General features: G+C 37.5%; 1 protein-coding gene across 5 annotated transcripts in view; it reads right to left on the bottom strand.

Annotated features, from left to right (window-relative positions):
- Positions 1–20,034, bottom strand: part of LOC131102365 (engulfment and cell motility protein 1) — a 92,629-nt gene that overhangs the window by 33,486 nt on the left and 39,109 nt on the right. For 3 of the 5 annotated variants that reach the window (XM_058047968.1, XM_058047969.1, XM_058047971.1), the window contains 8 exons: positions 18,588–18,736; positions 18,450–18,528; positions 17,988–18,029; positions 15,640–15,690; positions 15,379–15,501; positions 15,183–15,311; positions 14,990–15,094; positions 14,773–14,881 (listed from right to left, as the gene is read on the bottom strand). In XM_058047968.1, coding sequence (XP_057903951.1) covers positions 14,773–14,881; positions 14,990–15,094; positions 15,183–15,311; positions 15,379–15,501; positions 15,640–15,690; positions 17,988–18,029; positions 18,450–18,528; positions 18,588–18,736 — 787 coding nt within the window. The remainder of the gene's footprint in view (positions 1–14,772; positions 14,882–14,989; positions 15,095–15,182; positions 15,312–15,378; positions 15,502–15,639; positions 15,691–17,987; positions 18,030–18,449; positions 18,529–18,587; positions 18,737–20,034) is intronic. The other 2 variants (XM_058047970.1, XM_058047973.1) reach the window with 1 other exon arrangement.

Raw genomic sequence — 20,034 nt, 5'->3', positions numbered from 1 at the left:
GTCAAAAAAACAGCGGAAACCTCACACACACTCAACAGGGGGCCCAGAAGAGCCCAAAAATGGCATAAAATGCCAGATTTAAATTTTGTGATTTTTGAAAAAAACGTAAGGGGTTAGTATGTCGTTTTTTTCAATTTTTTCAACTTGCTGAAAATGCACTTTTCTGGTCAAAAAAACAGCGGAAACCTCACACACACTCAACAGGGGGCCCAGAAGAGCCCAAAAATGGCATAAAATGCCAGATTTAAATTTTGTGATTTTTGAAAAAAACGTAAGGGGTTAGTATGTCGTTTTTTTCAATTTTTTCAACTTGCTGAAAATGCACTTTTCTGGTGAAAAAAACAGGGGGAACCTCACACACACTCAACAGGGGGCCCAGAAGAGCCCAAAAAGGGCATAAAATGGCATTTTTAAATTTTGTGATTTTTGAAAAAAACGTAAGGGGTTAGTATGTCGTTTTTTTCAATTTTTTCAACTTGAAAAAAATGCACTTTTCTGGTGAAAAAAACAGCGGAAACCTCACACACACTCAACAGGGGGCCCAGAAGAGCCCAAAAATGGCATAAAATGGCATTTTTAAATTTTGTGATTTTTGAAAAAAACGTAAGGGTTTAGTATGTCGTTTTTTTTTCAATTTTTTCAACTTATTGAAAATGCACTTTTCTGGTCAAAAAAACAGCGGAAACCTCACACACACTCAACAGGGGGCCCAGAAGAGCCCAAAAATGGCATAAAATGGCATTTTTAAATTTTGTGATTTTTGAAAAAAAACGTAAGGGGTTAGTATGTCGTTTTTTTCAATTTTTTCAACTTGCTGAAAATGCACTTTTCTGGTCAAAATAACAGCGGAAACCTCACACACACTCAACAGGGGGCCCAGAAGAGCCCAAAAATGGCATAAAATGCCAGATTTTAATTTTGTGATTTTTGAAAAAAACGAAAGGGGTTAGTATGTCGTTTTTTTCAATTTTTTCAACTTGCTGAAAATGCACTTTTCTGGTGAAAAAAACAGCGGAAACCTCACACACACTCAACAGGGGGCCCAGAAGAGCCCAAAAAGGGCATAAAATGCCAGTTTTAAATTTTGTGATTTTTGAAAAAAACGTAAGGGGTTAGTATGTCGTTTTTTTCAACTTGCTGAAAATGCACTTTTCTGGTGAAAAAAACAGCGGAAACCTCACACACACTCAACAGGGGGCCCAGAAGAGCCCAAAAATGGCATAAAATGCCAGATTTAAATTTTGTGATTTTTGAAAAAAACGTAAGGGGTTAGTATGTCGTTTTTTTCAATTTTTTCAACTTGCTGAAAATGCACTTTTCTGGTCAAAAAAACAGCGGAAACCTCACACACACTCAACAGGGGGCCCAGAAGAGCCCAAAAAGGGAAGAAAATGGCATTTTTAAATTTTGTGATTTTTGAAAAAAACGTAAGGGGTTAGTATGTCGTTTTTTTCAATTTTTTCAACTTGCTGAAAATGCACTTTTCTGGTCAAAAAAAAACAGCGGAAACCTCACACACACTCAACAGGGGGCCCAGAAGAGCCCAAAAATGGCATAAAATGGCATTTTTAAATTTTGTGATTTTTGAAAAAAACGTAAGGGGTTAGTATGTCGTTTTTTTCAATTTTTTCAACTTGCTGAAAATGCACTTTTCTGGTCAAAAAAACAGCGGAAACCTCACACACACTCAACAGGGGGCCCAGAAGAGCCCAAAAAGGGAAGAAAATGGCATTTTTAAATTTTGTGATTTTTGAAAAAAACGTAAGGGGTTAGTATGTCGTTTTTTTCAATTTTTTCAACTTGCTGAAAATGCACTTTTCTGGTCAAAAAAAACAGCGGAAACCTCACACACACTCAACAGGGGGCCCAGAAGAGCCCAAAAAGGGCATAAAATGGCATTTTTAAATTTTGTGATTTTTGAAAAAAACGTAAGGGGTTAGTATGTCGTTTTTTTCAATTTTTTCAACTTGCTGAAAATGCACTTTTCTGGTAAAAAAAAACAGCGGAAACCTCACACACACTCAACAGGGGCCCCAGAAGCACCAAAAAAAGGGCATAAAATGCCAGTTTTAAATTTTGTGATTTTTGAAAAAAACGTAAGGGGTTAGTATGTCGTTTTTTTCCATTTTTTCAACTTGCTGAAAATGCACTTTTCTGGTGAAAAAAACAGGGGGAACCTCACACACACTCAACAGGGGGCCCAGAAGAGCCCAAAAAGGGCATAAAATGCCAGTTTTAAATTTTGTGATTTTTGAAAAAAACGTAAGGGGTTAGTATGTCGTTTTTTTCAGTTTTTTCAACTTGAAAAAAATGCACTTTTCTGGTGAAAAAAACAGCGGAAACCTCACACACACTCAACAGGGGGCCCAGAAGAGCCCAAAAATGGCATAAAATGCCAGATTAAAATTTGGTGATTTTTGAAAAAAACGTAAGGGGTTAGTATGTCGTTTTTTTCAATTTTTTCAACTTGCTGAAAATGCACTTTTCTGGTGAAAAAAACAGCGGAAACCTCACACACACTCAACAGGGGGCCCAGAAGAGCCCAAAAATGGCATAAAATGCCAGTTTTAAATTTTGTGATTTTTGAAAAAAACGTAAGGGGTTAGTATGTCGTTTTTTTCAATTTTTTCAACTTGCTGAAAATGCACTTTTCTGGTGAAAAAAACAGGGGGAACCTCACACACACTCAACAGGGGGCCCAGAAGAGCCCAAAAATGGCATAAAATGGCATTTTTAAATTTTGTGATTTTTGAAAAAAACGTAAGGGGTTAGTATGTCGTTTTTTTCAATTTTTTCAACTTGAAAAAAATGCACTTTTCTGGTGAAAAAAACAGCGGAAACCTCACACACACTCAACAGGGGGCCCAGAAGAGCCCAAAAAGGGAAGAAAATGGCATTTTTAAATTTTGTGATTTTTGAAAAAAACGTAAGGGTTTAGTATGTCGATTTTTTTTTCAATTTTTTCAACTTATTGAAAATGCACTTTTCTGGTCAAAAAAACAGCGGAAACCTCACACACACTCAACAGGGGGCCCAGAAGAGCCCAAAAATGGCATAAAATGCCAGATTTAAATTTTGTGATTTTTGAAAAAAACGTAAGGGGTTAGTATGTCGTTTTTTTCAATTTTGTCAACTTGCTGAAAATGCACTTTTCTGGTCAAAAAAACAGCGGAAACCTCACACACACTCAACAGGGGGCCCAGAAGAGCCCAAAAATGGCATAAAATGCCAGATTTAAATTTTGTGATTTTTGAAAAAAACGTAAGGGGTTAGTATGTCGTTTTTTTCAATTTTTTCAACTTGCTGAAAATGCACTTTTCTGGTGAAAAAAACAGGGGAAACCTCACACACACTCAACAGGGGGCCCAGAAGAGCCCAAAAATGGCATAAAATGGCATTTTTAAATTTTGTGATTTTTGAAAAAAACGTAAGGGGTTAGTATGTCGTTTTTTTCAATTTTTTCAACTTGAAAAAAATGCACTTTTCTGGTTAAAAAAACAGCGGAAACCTCACACACACTCAACAGGGGGCCCAGAAGAGCCCAAAAATGGCATAAAATGGCATTTTTAAATTTTGTGATTTTTGAAAAAAACGTAAGGGGTTAGTATGTCGTTTTTTTCAATTTTTTCAACTTGCTGAAAATGCACTTTTCTGGTGAAAAAAACAGCGGAAACCTCACACACACTCAACAGGGGGCCCAGAAGAGCCCAAAAATGGCATAAAATGGCATTTTTAAATTTTGTGATTTTTGAAAAAAACGTAAGGGGTTAGTATGTCGTTTTTTTCAATTTTTTCAACTTGCTGAAAATGCACTTTTCTGGTCAAAAAAACAGCGGAAACCTCACACACACTCAACAGGGGGCCCAGAAGAGCCCAAAAAGGGCATAAAATGCCAGATTTAAATTTTGTGATTTTTGAAAAAAACGTAAGGGGTTAGTATGTCGTTTTTTTCAATTTTTTCAACTTGAAAAAAATTCACTTTTCTGGTGAAAAAAACAGCGGAAACCTCACACACACTCAACAGGGGGCCCAGAAGAGCCCAAAAATGGCATAAAATGCCAGATTTAAATTTTGTAATTTTTGAAAAAAACGTAAGGGGTTAGTATGTCGTTTTTTTCAATTTTTTCAACTTGCTGAAAATGCACTTTTCTGGTGAAAAAAACAGGGGGAACCTCACACACACTCAACAGGGGGCCCAGAAGAGCCCAAAAATGGCATAAAATGGCATTTTTAAATTTTGTGATTTTTGAAAAAAACGTAAGGGTTTAGTATGTCGTTTTTTTTTTCAATTTTTTCAACTTATTGAAAATGCACTTTTCTGGTCAAAAAAACAGCGGAAACCTCACACACACTCAACAGGGGGCCCAGAAGAGCCCAAAAATGGCATAAAATGGCATTTTTAAATTTTGTGATTTTTGAAAAAAAACGTAAGGGGTTAGTATGTCGTTTTTTTCAATTTTTTCAACTTGCTGAAAATGCACTTTTCTGGTCAAAATAACAGCGGAAACCTCACACACACTCAACAGGGGGCCCAGAAGAGCCCAAAAATGGCATAAAATGCCAGATTTAAATTTTGTGATTTTTGAAAAAAACGTAAGGGGTTAGTATGTCGTTTTTTTCAATTTTTTCAACTTGCTGAAAATGCACTTTTCTGGTCAAAAAAACAGCGGAAACCTCACACACACTCAACAGGGGGCCCAGAAGAGCCCAAAAATGGCATAAAATGCCAGATTTAAATTTTGTGATTTTTGAAAAAAACGTAAGGGGTTAGTATGTCGTTTTTTTCAATTTTTTCAACTTGCTGAAAATGCACTTTTCTGGTGAAAAAAACAGGGGGAACCTCACACACACTCAACAGGGGGCCCAGAAGAGCCCAAAAAGGGCATAAAATGCCAGTTTTAAATTTTGTGATTTTTGAAAAAAACGTAAGGGGTTAGTATGTCGTTTTTTTCAATTTTGTCAACTTGCTGAAAATGCACTTTTCTGGTCAAAAAAAACAGCGGAAACCTCACACACACTCAACAGGGGGCCCAGAAGAGCCCAAAAAGGGCATAAAATGGCATTTTTAAATTTTGTGATTTTTGAAAAAAACGTAAGGGGTTAGTATGTCGTTTTTTTCAATTTTTTCAACTTGCTGAAAATGCACTTTTCTGGTGAAAAAAACAGGGGGAACCTCACACACACTCAACAGGGGGCCCAGAAGAGCCCAAAAAGGGCATAAAATGCCAGTTTTAAATTTTGTGATTTTTGAAAAAAACGTAAGGGGTTAGTATGTCGTTTTTTTCAATTTTGTCAACTTGCTGAAAATGCACTTTTCTGGGGAAAAAAAACAGCGGAAACCTCACACACACTCAACAGGGGGCCCAGAAGAGCCCAAAAAGGTCATAAAATGGCATTTTTAAATTTTGTGATTTTTGAAAAAAACGTAAGGGGTTAGTATGTCGTTTTTTTCAGTTTTTTCAACTTGAAAAAAATGCACTTTTCTGGTGAAAAAAACAGGGGAAACCTCACACACACTCAACAGGGGGCCCAGAAGCACCCAAAAAGGGCATAAAATGCCAGTTTTAAATTTTGTGATTTTTGAAAAAAACGTAAGGGGTTAGTATGTCGTTTTTTTCAGTTTTTTCAACTTGAAAAAAATGCACTTTTCTGGTGAAAAAAACAGCGGAAACCTCACACACACTCAACAGGGGGCCCAGAAGAGCCCAAAAATGGCATAAAATGCCAGATTAAAATTTGGTGATTTTTGAAAAAAACGTAAGGGGATAGTATGTCGTTTTTTTCAATTTTTTCAACTTGCTGAAAATGCACTTTTCTGGTGAAAAAAACAGGGGGAACCTCACACACACTCAACAGGGGGCCCAGAAGAGCCCAAAAAGGGCATAAAATGGCATTTTTAAATTTTGTGATTTTTGAAAAAAACGTAAGGGGTTAGTATGTCGTTTTTTTCAATTTTTTCAACTTGCTAAAAATGCACTTTTCTGGTGAAAAAAACAGCGGAAACCTCACACACACTCAACAGGGGGCCCAGAAGAGCCCAAAAATGGCATAAAATGACAGATTTAAATTTTGTGATTTTTGAAAAAAATGTAAGGGGTTAGTATGTCGTTTTTTTCAGTTTTTTCAACTTGCTGAAAATGCACTTTTCTGGTCAAAAAAACAGCGGAAACCTCACACACACTCATCAGGTGCCCCACAAGCACCCAAAAATGGCATAAAATGCCAGATTTAAATTTTGTGATTTTTGAAAAAAACGTAAGGGGTTAGTATGTCGTTTTTTTCAATTTTTTCAACTTATTGAAAATGCACTTTTCTGGTCAAAAAAACAGCGGAAACCTCACACACACTCAACAGGGGGCCCAGAAGAGCCCAAAAATGGCATAAAATGCCAGATTTAAATTTTGTGATTTTTGAAAAAAACGTAAGGGGTTAGTATGTCGTTTTTTTCAATTTTGTCAACTTGCTGAAAATGCACTTTTCTGGTGAAAAAAAACAGCGGAAACCTCACACACACTCAACAGGGGGCCCAAAAGAGCCCAAAAAGGTCATAAAATGGCATTTTTAAATTTTGTGATTTTTGAAAAAAACGTAAGGGGTTAGTATGTCGTTTTTTTCAGTTTTTTCAACTTGAAAAAAATGCACTTTTCTGGTGAAAAAAACAGGGGAAACCTCACACACACTCAACAGGGGGCCCAGAAGCACCCAAAAAGGGCATAAAATGCCAGTTTTAAATTTTGTGATTTTTGAAAAAAACGTAAGGGGTTAGTATGTCGTTTTTTTCAGTTTTTTCAACTTGAAAAAAATGCACTTTTCTGGTGAAAAAAACAGCGGAAACCTCACACACACTCAACAGGGGGCCCAGAAGAGCCCAAAAATGGCATAAAATGCCAGATTAAAATTTGGTGATTTTTGAAAAAAACGTAAGGGGATAGTATGTCGTTTTTTTCAATTTTTTCAACTTGCTGAAAATGCACTTTTCTGGTGAAAAAAACAGGGGGAACCTCACACACACTCAACAGGGGGCCCAGAAGAGCCCAAAAAGGGCATAAAATGGCATTTTTAAATTTTGTGATTTTTGAAAAAAACGTAAGGGGTTAGTATGTCGTTTTTTTCAATTTTTTCAACTTGCTAAAAATGCACTTTTCTGGTGAAAAAAACAGCGGAAACCTCACACACACTCAACAGGGGGCCCAGAAGAGCCCAAAAATGGCATAAAATGACAGATTTAAATTTTGTGATTTTTGAAAAAAATGTAAGGGGTTAGTATGTCGTTTTTTTCAGTTTTTTCAACTTGCTGAAAATGCACTTTTCTGGTCAAAAAAACAGCGGAAACCTCACACACACTCATCAGGTGCCCCACAAGCACCCAAAAATGGCATAAAATGCCAGATTTAAATTTTGTGATTTTTGAAAAAAACGTAAGGGGTTAGTATGTCGTTTTTTTCAATTTTTTCAACTTATTGAAAATGCACTTTTCTGGTCAAAAAAACAGCGGAAACCTCACACACACTCAACAGGGGGCCCAGAAGAGCCCAAAAATGGCATAAAATGCCAGATTTAAATTTTGTGATTTTTGAAAAAAACGTAAGGGGTTAGTATGTCGTTTTTTTCAATTTTGTCAACTTGCTGAAAATGCACTTTTCTGGTGAAAAAAAACAGCGGAAACCTCACACACACTCAACAGGGGGCCCAAAAGAGCCCAAAAATGGCATAAAATGGCATTTTTAAATTTTGTGATTTTTGAAAAAAACGTAAGGGGTTAGTATGTCGTTTTTTTCAATTTTTTCAACTTGAAAAAAATGCACTTTTCTGGTCAAAAAAAACAGCGGAAACCTCACACACACTCAACAGGGGGCCCAGAAGAGGCCAAAAATGGCATAAAATGGCATTTTTAAATTTTGTGATTTTTGAAAAAAACGTAAGGGGTTAGTATGTCGTTTTTTTCAATTTTTTCAACTTGCTGAAAATGCACTTTTCTGGTGAAAAAAACAGGGGGAACCTCACACACACTCAACAGGGGGCCCAGAAGAGCCCAAAAAGGGCATAAAATGCCAGTTTTTAATTTTGTGATTTTTGAAAAAAACGTAAGGGGTTAGTATGTCGTTTTTTTCAGTTTTTTCAACTTGAAAAAAATGCACTTTTCTGGTGAAAAAAACAGGGGAAACCTCACACACACTCAACAGGGGGCCCAGAAGAGCCCAAAAAGGGCATAAAATGCCAGTTTTAAATTTTGTGATTTTTGAAAAAAACGTAAGGGGTTAGTATGTCGTTTTTTTCAATTTTTTCAACTTGCTGAAAATGCACTTTTCTGGTGAAAAAAACAGGGGGAACCTCACACACACTCAACAGGGGGCCCAGAAGAGCCCAAAAAGGGCATAAAATGCCAGTTTTAAATTTTGTGATTTTTGAAAAAAACGTAAGGGGTTAGTATGTCGTTTTTTTCAATTTTTTCAACTTGCTGAAAATGCACTTTTCTGGTCAAAAAAACAGCGGAAACCTCACACACACTCAACAGGGGGCCCAGAAGAGCCCAAAAATGGCATAAAATGGCATTTTCAAATTTTGTGATTTTTGAAAAAAACGTAAGGGGTTAGTATGTCGTTTTTTTCAATTTTTTCAACTTGAAAAAAATGCACTTTTCTGGTGAAAAAAACAGCGAAAAACCTCACACACACTCAACAGGGGGCCCAGAAGAGCCCAAAAATGGCATAAAATGCCAGATTTAAATTTTGTGATTTTTGAAAAAAACGTAAGGGGTTAGTATGTCGTTTTTTTCAATTTTGTCAACTTGCTGAAAATGCACTTTTCTGGTGAAAAAAAACAGCGGAAACCTCACACACACTCAACAGGGGGCCCAGAAGAGCCCAAAAAGGGCATAAAATGGCATTTTTAAATTTTGTGATTTTTGAAAAAAACGTAAGGGGTTAGTATGTCGTTTTTTTCAATTTTTTCAACTTGCTGAAAATGCACTTTTCTGGTGAAAAAAACAGGGGGAACCTCACACACACTCAACAGGGGGCCCAGAAGAGCCCAAAAATGGCATAAAATGCCAGATTAAAATTTTGTGATTTTTGAAAAAAACGTAAGGGGTTAGTATGTCGTTTTTTTCAATTTTTTCAACTTGAAAAAAATGCACTTTTTTGGTGAAAAAAACAGCGGAAACCTCACACACACTCAACAGGGGGCCCAGAAGAGCCCAAAAATGGCCTAAAATGCCAGATTTAAATTTTGTGATTTTTGAAAGAAACGTAAGGGGTTAGTATGTCGTTTTTTTCAATTTTTTCAACTTGCTGAAAATGCACTTTTCTGGTAAAAAAAAACAGCGGAAACCTCACACACACTCAACAGGGGCCCCAGAAGCACCAAAAAAGGGCATAAAACGCCAGTTTTAAATTTTGTGATTTTTGAAAAAAACGTAAGGGGTTAGTATGTCGTTTTTTTCAATTTTTTCAACTTGCTGAAAATGCACTTTTCTGGTGAAAAAAACAGGGGGAACCTCACACACACTCAACAGGGGGCCCAGAAGAGCCCAAAAAGGGCATAAAATGGCATTTTTAAATTTTGTGATTTTTGGAAAAAAACGTAAGGGGTTAGTATGTCGTTTTTTTCAATTTTTTCAACTTGCTGAAAATGCACTTTTCTGGTCAAAAAAACAGCGGAAACCTCACACACACTCAACAGGGGGCCCAGAAGAGCCCAAAAAAGGCATAAAATGGCATTTTTAAATTTTGTGATTTTTGAAAAAAACGTAAGGGTATGTCGTTTTTTTCAATTTTTTCAACTTGCTGAAAATGCACTTTTCTGGTCAAAAAAACAGCGGAAACCTCACACACACTCAACAGGGGGCCCAGAAGAGCCCAAAAAGGGCATAAAATGGCATTTTTAAATTTTGTGATTTTTGAAAAAAACGTAAGGGGTTAGTATGTCGTTTTTTTCAATTTTTTCAACTTGCTGAAAATGCACTTTTCTGGTGAAAAAAACAGGGGGAACCTCACACACACTCAACAGGGGGCCCAGAAGCACCCAAAAAGGGCATAAAATGCCAGTTTTAAATTTTGTGATTTTTGAAAAAAAACGTAAGGGGTTAGTATGTCGTTTTTTTCAATTTTTTCAACTTGCTGAAAATGCACTTTTCTGGTGAAAAAAACAGCGGAAACCTCACACACACTCAACAGGGGGCCCAGAGGAGCCCAAAAAGAGCATAAAATGGCATTTTTAAATTTTGTGATTTTTGAAAAAAACGTAAGGGGTTAGTATGTCGTTTTTTTCAATTTTTTCAACTTGCTGAAAATGCACTTTTCTGGTCAAAAAAACAGCGGAAACCTCACACACACTCAACAGGGGGCCCAGAAGAGCCCAAAAAGAGCATAAAATGGCATTTTTAAATTTTGTGATTTTTGAAAAAAACGTAAGGGGTTAGTATGTCGTTTTTTTCAGTTTTTTCAACTTGAAAAAAATGCACTTTTCTGGTGAAAAAAACAGCGGAAACCTCACACACACTCAACAGGGGGCCCAGAAGAGCCCAAAAATGGCATAAAATGCCAGATTAAAATTTTGTGATTTTTGAAAAAAACGTAAGGGGTTAGTATGTCGTTTTTTTCAATTTTTTCAACTTGCTGAAAATGCACTTTTCTGGTCAAAAAAACAGCGGAAACCTCACACACACTCAACAGGGGGCCCAGAAGAGCCCAAAAAAGGCATAAAATGGCATTTTTATATTTTGTGATTTTTGAAAAAAACGTAAGGGGTTAGTATGTCGTTTTTTTCAATTTTTTCAACTTGCTGAAAATGCACTTTTCTGGTGAAAAAAACAGGGGGAACCTCACACACACTCAACAGGGGGCCCAGAAGCACCCAAAAAGGGCATAAAATGCCAGTTTTAAATTTTGTGATTTTTGAAAAAAACGTAAGGGGTTAGTATGTCGTTTTTTTTTTCAATTTTGTCAACTTGCTGAAAATGCACTTTTCTGGTCAAAAAAACAGCGGTAACCTCACACACACTCAACAGGGGGCCCAGAAGAGCCCAAAAATGGCATAAAATGCCAGATTTAAATTTTGTGATTTTTGAAAAAAAACGTAAGGGGTTAGTATGTCGTTTTTTTCAGTTTTTTCAACTTGCTGAAAATGCACTTTTCTGGTGAAAAAAACAGGGGAAACCTCACACACACTCAACAGGGGGCCCAGAAGAGCCCAAAAATGGCATAAAATGCCAGATTTAAATTTTGTGATTTTTGAAAAAAACGTAAGGGGTTAGTATGTCGTTTTTTTCAGTTTTTTCAACTTGAAAAAAATGCACTTTTCTGGTGAAAAAAACAGGGGAAACCTCACACACACTCAACAGGGGCCCCAGAAGGACCCAAAAACGGCATAAAATGCCAGATTTAAATTTTGTGATTTTCGAAAAAAACGTAAGGGGTTAGTATGTCGTTTTTTTCAATTTTTTCAACTTGCTGAAAATGCACTTTTCTGGTGAAAAAAACAGGGGAAACCTCACACACACACTCAACAGGGGCCCCAGAAGGACCCAAAAACGGCATAAAATGCCAGACTTAAATTTTGTGATTTTTGAAAAAAACGTAAGGGGTTATAACGTATGTCGTTTTTTTCAGTTTTTTCAACTTGCTGAAAATGCACTTTTCTGGTGAAAAAAAACAGGGGAAACCTCACACACACTCAACAGGGGCCCTAGAAGGACCCAAAAACGGCATAAAATGCCAGTGTTTGAATTTTTGCCAAAAAAACGTAAGGGGTTAGTATGTCGTTTTTTTCAATTTTTTCAACTTGAAAAAAATGCACTTTTCTTATTATTAAGATATGCCTTTATTCGTCCCTCACATATGTATATATGTAAAATTTGCAAACAAAAAGCTATGAATCCCTCAGGAAAGTGCTTACTACTCTTCTCCCAGCCTTCATTTTAAGATGTGTAGTGAAGCCTGAAGAAGGGAGTTTAACTAACGGCTTCCTGGTCTGCACGTTAATGGCGTCAATCCGGTGTAATCCAAGGAGGAGGAGGAGGTGGAGGAGGAGAAAAGTAGGCTGATGCCGCCGAAGCAGCGTGGGAAGATCTGCTCTCATCATCTCATCAGCTAATTCGCTTTTATTCTCAGCCGCCAATGACTTCAGACTCCGATTGTTTCTCATATCTTGTCACCACGGAAGCAGGGAAAGATTCCCGACAAAGTTTCACCACACAAAGCCAGACACGCTGCACAAAGGCAACAATGGGATCCAAATTTGGAGCCGGCGTGGTTGCCAGCCTGCCAGCACAGATGGAGACCGAGGAGTGGCCCATCAGCAGATGGAGGAGAGGATACTAAATAACTCAATATAGAAAGAACTAAATAAGACGGAGGCGGGCGTGAAATGGATGCGGACGGAGATGTGCAGGCCGACAAATTGAGCAAAACATCTGCTGTCAACAAAACGTCGGCAACCTCGAACCTCGGAATCGGAAAAACTAGTCTTCATTTGGGGCTTTTCATTTTCAGGTTGTTCCTGTCGTGGTTTGACGCAACACTTCATATGCTACATAGCGTGCTACATATGCTGGAGCCTATCCCAGCGTCACCACAGATAGATTGTAGTCCTGTGGAAACACTGATATGTTTAAGCATTAAGCATCATTCACTCATTTTCGACTGCTTATCCTCACGAGGGTCGCAGGCGTGCTGGAGCCTATCCCAGCCGTCTTTGAGCTGGTTTCCGGCCAATCACAGGGCTCGTATAGACTGATCAGAGTACCCGATATTCATAAAAACGATACGACGAGACGACGTGGAAGTGCACCGCATCGCAACTTGCTGAAAATGCACTTTTCTGGTAAAACAAAAACAGCGGAAACCTCACACACTCATCAGGGGCCCCACAAGCACTCAAAAATGGCATAAAATGCCAGATTTAAATTTTGTGATTTTTGAAAAAAACGTAAGGGGTTAGTATGTCGTTTTTTTTTCAATTTTTTCAACTTGCTGAAAATGCACTTTTCTGGTGAAAAAACCAGCGGAAACCTCACACACACTCAACAGGGGGCCCAGAAGAGCCCAAAAATGGCATAAAATGACAGATTTAAATTTTGTGATTTTTGAAAAAAATGTAAGGGGTTATAGTATGTCGTTTTTTTCAGTTTTTTCAACTTGAAAAAAATGCACTTTTCTGGTCAAAAAAACAGCGGAAACCTCACACACACTCAACAGGGGCCCCACAAGCACCCAAAAATGGCATAAAATGCCAGATTTAAACTTTGTGATTTTTGAAAAAAACGTAAGGGGTTAGTATGTCGTTTTTTTTTAAATTTTTTCAACTTGCTGAAAATGCACTTTTCTGGTGAAAAAAACAGGGGAAACCTCACACACACTCAACAGGGGGCCCAGAAGAGCCCAAAAATGGCATAAAATGGCATTTTAAAATTTTGTGATTTTTGAAAAAAAACGTAAGGGGTTAGTATGTCATTTTTTTCAATTTTTTCAAGAGCGCCCAAACGCAACATTTTGGATTTTTTTTTGGATGAAAATGCGTCTGGCGTTGCTGAAGTTACCCATTTTTCATTGCACTAAAATGAATATATCTGAAATATGTCTGCTCCTGCATATGCTCCATGTGCAATATTATGTGTACATTTTGGATATCTTGTATATATCAAATGTTAAATTGTCTTTTTTTTTTACTCTACTTTTTGTATACTTTTTTTTTTAACTTGACTACTGCACTGAAAGGAGAAGCTCTAATGACAATAAAGGCCATTCCATTCCATTCCATTCCAAGTGAAGTGAAGGCCCCTGCAATGCAGCTAGCTCAGGGGTGGGCAAACTACGGCCCGGGGGCCACATCCGGCCCGCCAAGTGTTTCAATATGGCCCGCCTGTTTTTTCCAAATATTTCATTTGAACTCAACATACAACCTGGCGTTCACTTTTTGATGGTTGAGGTAGCTGCTTTATCAATTTCGTTATTTGATGTGGTCTCTTACAAAATAATAATAATAATAATAATAATAATGTTGTCAGTAATGATAATAATACTACTATTAGATTAATATTGTTGTTAATAATATTAATATAATAATGGTAGTAATATTACAAAATACTCCTGGAAAAAGGAGCACAAGCACAATAATAGTAATATAAATAATGATAATAATACTACTATTATATTAATATTGTTGTTAATAATATTAATATAATAATGGTAGTAATATTATTATTATAACAAAATAATAATAATAATATAATAACATTACTATAACTAATAATAATAATTATTCTAATAAAAATAACAATAATAATAATAATAATACATTGAGAAACACACTTTACATCAAATAAATGATTTCAAAGTGCACATATAGCAGATTGCATGACACTTTTACATGTAAAATATGTGTAAAAATATAGGTGTAAAAATGGACTGTTATGTGTAAAATACTACATAATTCCCCCCCCGTCAATTTTGTTAAATTAATGCGGCCCGCGAGTCAAAAAGTTTGCCCACCCCTGAGCTAGCTACATGCACACACACACACACACACACACACAAAGTGAACTGTGAAAGGCGTCATACACCCCCCCCCCCCCCGCCCCATGGAGAGCAGCAGGGATTCAAGTCTGCAGCGCCGCTTCGAGCAGGAAAAAGACAAATGAAAAAGGCCGCATCCATTCACACTCCTTCCTTCTTTACGCTCTCCATGGTAGTAACATCGAGAGCTGCTTTACACTTTGTTAGCTTAGCCGTGTGTGTGTGTGTGTGTGTGTGTGTGTGTGTGTGTCAGACTTACGCAGCTCGCCCACTTTGAGGATCTCACAGAGCATCTTTGTGAGTTCGATGCTGCTGCGGCCAAACGGACACTCGTGCTTGTCTTCCCGGCTGCTGTTCTCCAGAACGATCTGGGAAAGAAACAAACGACAACAACAACAAAAAAAAACACGTTAGTCGTCTTCTTCAGGGACAAAACTAACTCCTATGCGTCTCATCTGGAAGAGAAAGATGTTCACCCTGACGTAGGCGTCCTGGTGGTGTCTGGCGAAGTAGAGCATGTTGTCCAGCGCCAACATTCCAGGAGGAATCTGGGTGAAATCCACAGCCGGGTTGACGTGGTTCTGCGCGTCAGGAAAGAAGGCAAAACGTTTCCAAAAGCAGAGTTTTTGTCGGGCGTGAAGGACGTGAAGGACGTGAAGGACGTCTTACGATGAAGCCCAGCTTCTTGTAGTCGCGCGTGTACATGGACTTGCGTTTCTCCGTGCCGCCGCTGTGGTTGGGCTCGCACTCCACGTCGAAGGCGATCCTCCTCAGCTCAAAGATGATGTCCCGCTGAGCCTGTGAAGACAACTTTATAGGTCATTCTATTGGAGGGTGGGGGGGGGCACCGCCACACCGAACCCACCTGGTCCTGGGGGTCCATCTTGGTCATCATGCGGTCCTCCAGCAGGTTAAAGGTGAGCACCTGCAGCACGTACAGCTGGTGGGCCATCTCGTCGTTGATGGGCGTGGGGCTCCGGATCACGTTCTGCAGCCAAGATGGAGGATGAGGAAGATGGAGGGGGGGGTGCTTGGTGGTCATCAGTGAAGTACCATAAACATGCCGGCTAACTCCTTGGCGGAGGTACGGCTGGGAGAGGCACAAAGTGGGCGGAGTCAAGCTTACACTGAGAATGATGGAGCGGAGTTGTTTCTGGGCCAAGATGTGGGCCATCTCCTGCACACACAAACACGCCATGGTCACGCCAAAAACACGCTGGAAAAGGGATTCAAAGTAACCACTGTGGATGCCAACAAAGCATAGAAATAATCTAAGTGCCATCAACTGGAGGGATTATTAAAACCACACAGGAAAAAGACATTTTATGTAAACGTCAAAAAAACGTCAAAATTTTCTAAACAAAAAAAAAATGAATTTAGCATTAAAATTTAATTTACACACAAAAAAAACATACATTACTATTTGTTTGTTTGCGTCATACCATTTTACATTTCCTAATATTCACTTTTATTGTGATTGCATTACAGTTTTATTCATGTAAAATTATATTATCCTAAAATTTTTAACTTTATTCCATTATTAGTACTTTTACGTTCCCTCAGGGGACCTATTATGCTTTTCCAAAACATTTGGAACCGAGTCCTGAAAGATGTCAAAACCGTCAAAACCGTCGGTTTCAAAAGGCGTGGTAAAACTGCTCTCTCTGTGATGTCACAGACGGACAGACTTCCTTATATGGGCGTGGCTGTAAGCCGGATAAGGAGTGTATTTTAATCCGTTAAGGGCATTTCACACTGGAGTGCTTAGTGAACAGAAAAGTGATTGTCTGTGTAGCATTATAGAGTGTGCATACAGGGAGCGGGGTCGCTAACCGGCATTTCCCGTCACAATTAGTGGTCACATTAGAGACGTTGTAGGAAACCTAATGCTAAAATGCTAAAGCGTCGCGGGCCGCATTGATATAACAAAATTTCCGGGGGGGGGGCAGACTATATATTTTACACGTAACAGTCCACCTGGTATTATTGTATCTGTAAAATTGTCATGCAATCTGCTATTATTATTTATTATTTTATATTTATATTTAAATATTTTAAAAATAATACAATATTATAATAATTAAAATAAAATTAAAATAATATAATATTATTATATATAATTATTATATATATTATTATATATAATAATTATATAATTATTATATATAATTAATATAATAATTAGCATTAATATAATAAATATAATATAATAATATAATATAAAAAATATATATATAAAATAATATAATAAAATATAATATAATATAATCATAATAGTTATAATAATAATATAATTATTATTATTTTAATTTTTATTATTATTATGTGCTTGTGTCCCTTTTTTCAGGAGCACTTTGTAAACAACAGACCATGTCAAACAACGAAATTGATACAACCATCAAAAGGTTGGCTCAGGCCATGATGCCAGGTTGGAAAGATTGGGCGGGCCGTATTCAAACACTTGGCGGGCCGGATGTGGCCCCCGGGCCGTAGTTTGCCCACCCCTGGTCCAGTCTCTAATTCCGGATCGGATTCAGGATCCAACACATACGGCTGAATGTTAAAATCCCGCATTTTAAAAAGATAAGTCGTCGTTTATCAACTCTAAAAAAAAGCTACTTGGGAGTGTCGCCAACCACAGCGGAGGGGGCGTGCCCGGAGGCGGGGCCGTGGGTGGAATACATTAAAACGGACCGTTTTCGCAGGAATGAAGAAATCCAATACAGCTGAATAGGTGCAGATTCTGGAGGATCTACAAAGCTTTGTATGCCGTTGTAGCTTTCATGTGTAGCTGCTCTATAGGAGTCCACAACTCAATACAAAAAGGGGCAAAAATGAGCATAATAGGTCCCCTTTAGGGCTTTTTCTTGAGAAAGGAATACAAATATTATTCTTGTTTTATTATGGTTTTATTTATGTAATATTGAAACATGATTCTGATTAAAAACTTTAGAACTTCCATTGTTATTTTATTTTTTTTAATTGTTTTATTAAAATTTTATTTATTATTATTTTTTATTGTTATTATTATTTTATTATAACATTATTATTATTTTTTATATATATATATTTTAATGGTAAAATGACATTTAAATATGTTAATGTGGTAAAACGTGTCATTGTACAATCACACCTCTTAAAATAAAAACTTTTAATTTCTTACTGCAATATTAAGATTGGATTATTCTTTCAATAATATTTAAAAATTAAGTTATGTTATTTTATTCTGGTCATATGACATTCTTTTCTTGTAAAATTGCAATTTTATTATTGAAATATTCGAGTATTATTTTCCTAAAAATGTCTGTTTGGTGATTTAGTGAAAGATGGAGGAATAACAACATCAAATAAAATGGATTTTATTATTGCGCCTTGGTTGGGGCGGTGTTGCTTTTCGACGCAAAGGTCGTCGCCCCATACGTGTGGGGGTGCGGGCGGACTAGCAAGGGTGCTCGGGGGGGAGGGTCCACTTACTGTCAGGGGACAATTTAGGATGTCCGGCATGTGCTGGTCAAACTAGCGTGTCGTGTGTAGCGTGAGGAAACAAAGTCAGAAAGACAAACAAGGTGAGTGAAGGTGGAGGAAAAGAAAAGAAAAGAAAAGAAAGAAGAATTAAGGCTGATGGGAAAACTGCTGGGGGGGGACCAAGTGTCATGTGGGATTATTTATTTATTTGTTTTTTTTTTTTTAAAGGAGGGGGGAGTGTGATGTCATTCCAATGCGGCATTCCTGCATGGCGTGTCTGCAAGGAGGAAGTGGGGGCGGGGCTTCATACATTATTAAAGCGCACAGATGGACTGTGGTGCTGATGCAAGGAGGGAGGGGGGGGGGGCGGTGGGGGTGTCATGTGACCAGCAGGCTAAAGCAGGTGAGCGAGGAAGGAGGGGGTGGGTGGAAGGAAACAGGATGCACAAACAAGGAAGGGTTTCTGCTCACTTGTCTCCTCTCCTCAGGGGCTTTGAGAAAGAGGGCGTTGATGACGGCGATGGTGTACGTCTGGATGTCCTGGTCCGTCCTGGTGAAGGACACAGGTCAGAAACCGACCCGTACGAGCCTCCACCCCCCCCCACTCACCCCTGGAGATGCGGTATGAGCTGTCCTATGGTGATCTCCTGCGCCACCTTGTGGTAAAGGTCCTGGCTGTTGAGCACCATGGACTCCAGGATGGCCAGCGAGCGCTGCAGCACCGCCGTGTCCATCGCCGACTTCACGTAGCTGGCGATCTGTCACACGGCACGGGATAACATTTTAGTCATGTAGCATGAAGTTGGAAAATTAGTTTTGTAGTTTTTATGGAAATTAAAATAATCAACAATGAAAAAGGTCATTTTGGCATCATTAGGTTGTCAATAAAGTTATCATATTATAGCATTACCGTGAAAATAAACCGACAACTCCATGAAGAAATGTTAGCGTGTCATTGAACATTTAAACAAAATAACAAATAAAGTTGTAATTTTGTTATGTTATGGAAATGAAGTCATATTACGGACAATAGCTGCATTTTTATGAGAATAAACTCATAAAACCATAGTCGAAAAATCTTTATTTAATTTAAAAATTTGTATTTAGTTCATTCATTTTAGTAGCGCAGGGTTGAAATAGTAAAGGAAAAAATATGCTACGACTTTTGAACAAACAATTTCCCCTCCCCATAATATTACAAGAAGAAATTTGAAAAATTGGAAAAGCGGAAAATTTAGAAACAGGAGCAATTGAAAAAATAAAGAATATTTTCAGAATAAAGTCAAAATGTTACAAAAAAAGTAATATTCTAACGAGCAAAAAAACTGTACATTTATGAGAATAAAAAAAAAATAAATTTTAATAGCATAGACTTGATATATTACAGAAAAAAATAATGTGAGAAACAAATTCAAAATCAAGTGGCGATTTTTGCAAAATTATGTTGTGAAAAAGTGACAATAAAGTCAAAATGTTATGGAAATAAACTCATAATATAACAAAATGAACCATTTTAGAAGAAGACTGAAATATTTGAAAATAAAAAACAAAGAAAAATGAGGGCAAAACCTTTGGACACACACGTGCTTGGCAGTCCTTTCAAGGTGTGTACCAAATTTGACCTTAATTGGACCAAAAACCCTGAAGTTCCAATTGGAAAAGCGGAAAATTTAGAAACAGCAGCAATTGAAAAAGTAAAGAATATTTTCAGAATAAAGTCAAAATGCTACAAAAAAATATTCTAGCGTGCAAAAAGCTGTACATTTATGAGAATAAATTGAATATTGAGGAAAAATTACATTATAATAGCATGGACTTGAGATATTACAGAAAAAAATTATGTGAAAAACAATCAAAATCAAGTGCCGATTTTTGCAAAATTATGTTGTGAAAAAGTGACAATAAAGTCAAAATGTTATGGAAATAAAGTCATAATATAACAAAATGAACAATTTTAGAAGAAGATTGAAATATTTGAAAATAAATAAAAGCAAAAATGAGGTGGGGGGGGGGGGGGGGGGGGGGGCCTTTGGACACACACGTGCTTGGCAGTCCT

Source organism: Doryrhamphus excisus, chromosome 14, assembly GCF_030265055.1.
Source record: "Doryrhamphus excisus isolate RoL2022-K1 chromosome 14, RoL_Dexc_1.0, whole genome shotgun sequence".
NCBI classification, from domain to species: Eukaryota; Metazoa; Chordata; class Actinopteri; order Syngnathiformes; family Syngnathidae; genus Doryrhamphus; species Doryrhamphus excisus.
This window is presented reverse-complemented; position numbering and strand designations above follow the sequence as displayed.